At 52.1% G+C, this 1,896-nt stretch overlaps 1 protein-coding gene across 1 annotated transcript in view; it reads left to right on the forward strand.

Annotated features, from left to right (window-relative positions):
• LOC107107297 (prostatic acid phosphatase-like) overlaps positions 1 to 1,896 on the forward strand; it is a 19,138-nt gene continuing 17,242 nt past the window's right edge. Inside the window, exon 1 of the mRNA XM_015407578.1 lies at positions 1 to 129. Coding sequence (XP_015263064.1) covers positions 1 to 129 — 129 coding nt within the window. The remainder of the gene's footprint in view (positions 130 to 1,896) is intronic.

The following is a 1,896-nucleotide window of genomic DNA, read 5'->3' on the forward strand; positions in this document are numbered from 1 at the left end:
ATGATCGTGTCAGTGTCGTGTCTGGGACACAGCCTCAGTGGCTTTGGATTCTCCTTTCTCAGCTTCTGCTTTGTTCTGCTTCTTCAAAGAGCCACAGGTGCAGGGAGGGAACTGAAGTTTGTGACAGCGGTAAGTGTGAGGCTCCTTTACTGCATTGCTGGCAACGGCAGGGCCAGATTCTAGGCGGGACCTGGGGAACCCCTGGAATTACAGCTCCTCTCCAGACTTCAGAGATTGGTTCCCCTGGAGCAAATGAATGCCTTGGAGGGGGAGCTCTATGACATTGTACCCCACTGAGATCCCTGTCTTCCCCGGGCTCCATTCCCAAATCTCCAGGACTTTCTCAGTATGGATCTGGTGACCCTACCCCTACCGGTGGCCCGGGGGGACCTGACCACTCTGATCCCTGCTAGATGTGTAAAGCTGCACATTATTCTTTCTGCACAATAAACTCTTCAGTTCTGTTTACCTACCAAAGGGAAAAGATGTGTTTCCTTTTACTGTGCCCTTCCCTTCCAAAATAATTGAGCAATACTAACAGTGCAGTCCTATCCATCCACTGATATCCGTGGACTTAGACCGAAGTAATTGTTCATAGGATTGCGCTCATAGGGTTGCCAGTCTCCATGTGGTGATGATGATGATGATGATGCCATTGCCTCCCTCTGCAGAGCAACCCTAGACTTCCTTGGTGGGCTGGATCTGCATCCGCTGTGTAATGCAGTCTCAGTCTGCTGTGGCGCCATTGTATATGGTTCCCCCTTTGCCTCCCATTTTGGCTCAGCATAAAAGCTAGCTGTCTGCATCAGACCTCACCATGGCAACTGCAGGGGTGTGGGAGGGAGAATGCGCAAAAGAGGGGGGAGGCCTCCCAGGGCACCAGCAAGGGCACTGTGCTGTGGGGAGGAAATGGCACCTGCAACCCCCCTAAGAAAGTAAAAGGGGATGACCTGGCAGAGGGGGGCAGAGAGGGGCTGGAACATGAATGAGCTGGGTAAACAACACGAAACACCCAGCGGTTGCCAGGCAGGGCGTTCTGGGGACTGCACCATGGTTCAGGGTGGGGCGTGCTTCTAACCCACCAACAAAAAAATATGATTGCAGAAAAATGTTCCCTGGCTGCTTTTACGACTGGGGGGGAGAATTCGGCTCCAGTTGTCTGCTTATTGCTCACAGCGTCTTGAGGGCAGGGAGAGGCAATTGGACCATCTTAAAGCCAAATCCAGATAACACAGTGAGATGTTAATGCAGTCTCAGTCTGCTGTGGCGCCATTGTATATGGTTCCCCCTTTGCCTCCCATTTTGGCTCAGCATAAAAGCTAGCTGTCTGCATCAGACCTCACCATGGCAACCGCGGGGGCACGGGAGGGAGAGCGTGAGGGGGGAGGCCTCCTGGGGTGTTGGCAGGGTACTGCACTGCAGGGAGGAAATGGCACCTGTGACACCCCCCTGCAGAAAGTAAAGGGGATGACCTGGTGGAGGGGGAGGCAGAGAGGGGGACAGAGGGGGGCTGGAAAGTGAATGAGCTAGGTAAAAAACACGAAAACCCAGTGGTTGCCAAGCAGGGTGTTCTGGAGGCTGCCCTATTTTTAAAATTTTATTTATTATTAAATTTATACCCCACCCTCCCCGGATGAGCTCAGGGCGGCTAACAAATGAGGCACGTATGCCAAAATTCAACAGGTAAAAACAGGATAAAACAAGCAATAAAACAATCATTCCTATAACAATACAAGTGCTCTAGAGGTCACAAATAACAGATGGGGTCACACGTGACAAAGTGGTCCCAGAGTGACATGGTAGGCTCCAGGTGGCACAGCAGTCCATCCTTCCTCCCAGGGCCATCTTGTTCCCCGATGACACCCACTCCATTTAGTGGTGGTACGGTGATGGTAT

The sequence above is a fragment of the Gekko japonicus genome, unplaced genomic scaffold, assembly GCF_001447785.1.
Source record: "Gekko japonicus isolate JY-2015 unplaced genomic scaffold, Gekko_japonicus_V1.1 scaffold1215, whole genome shotgun sequence".
NCBI classification, from domain to species: Eukaryota; Metazoa; Chordata; class Lepidosauria; order Squamata; family Gekkonidae; genus Gekko; species Gekko japonicus.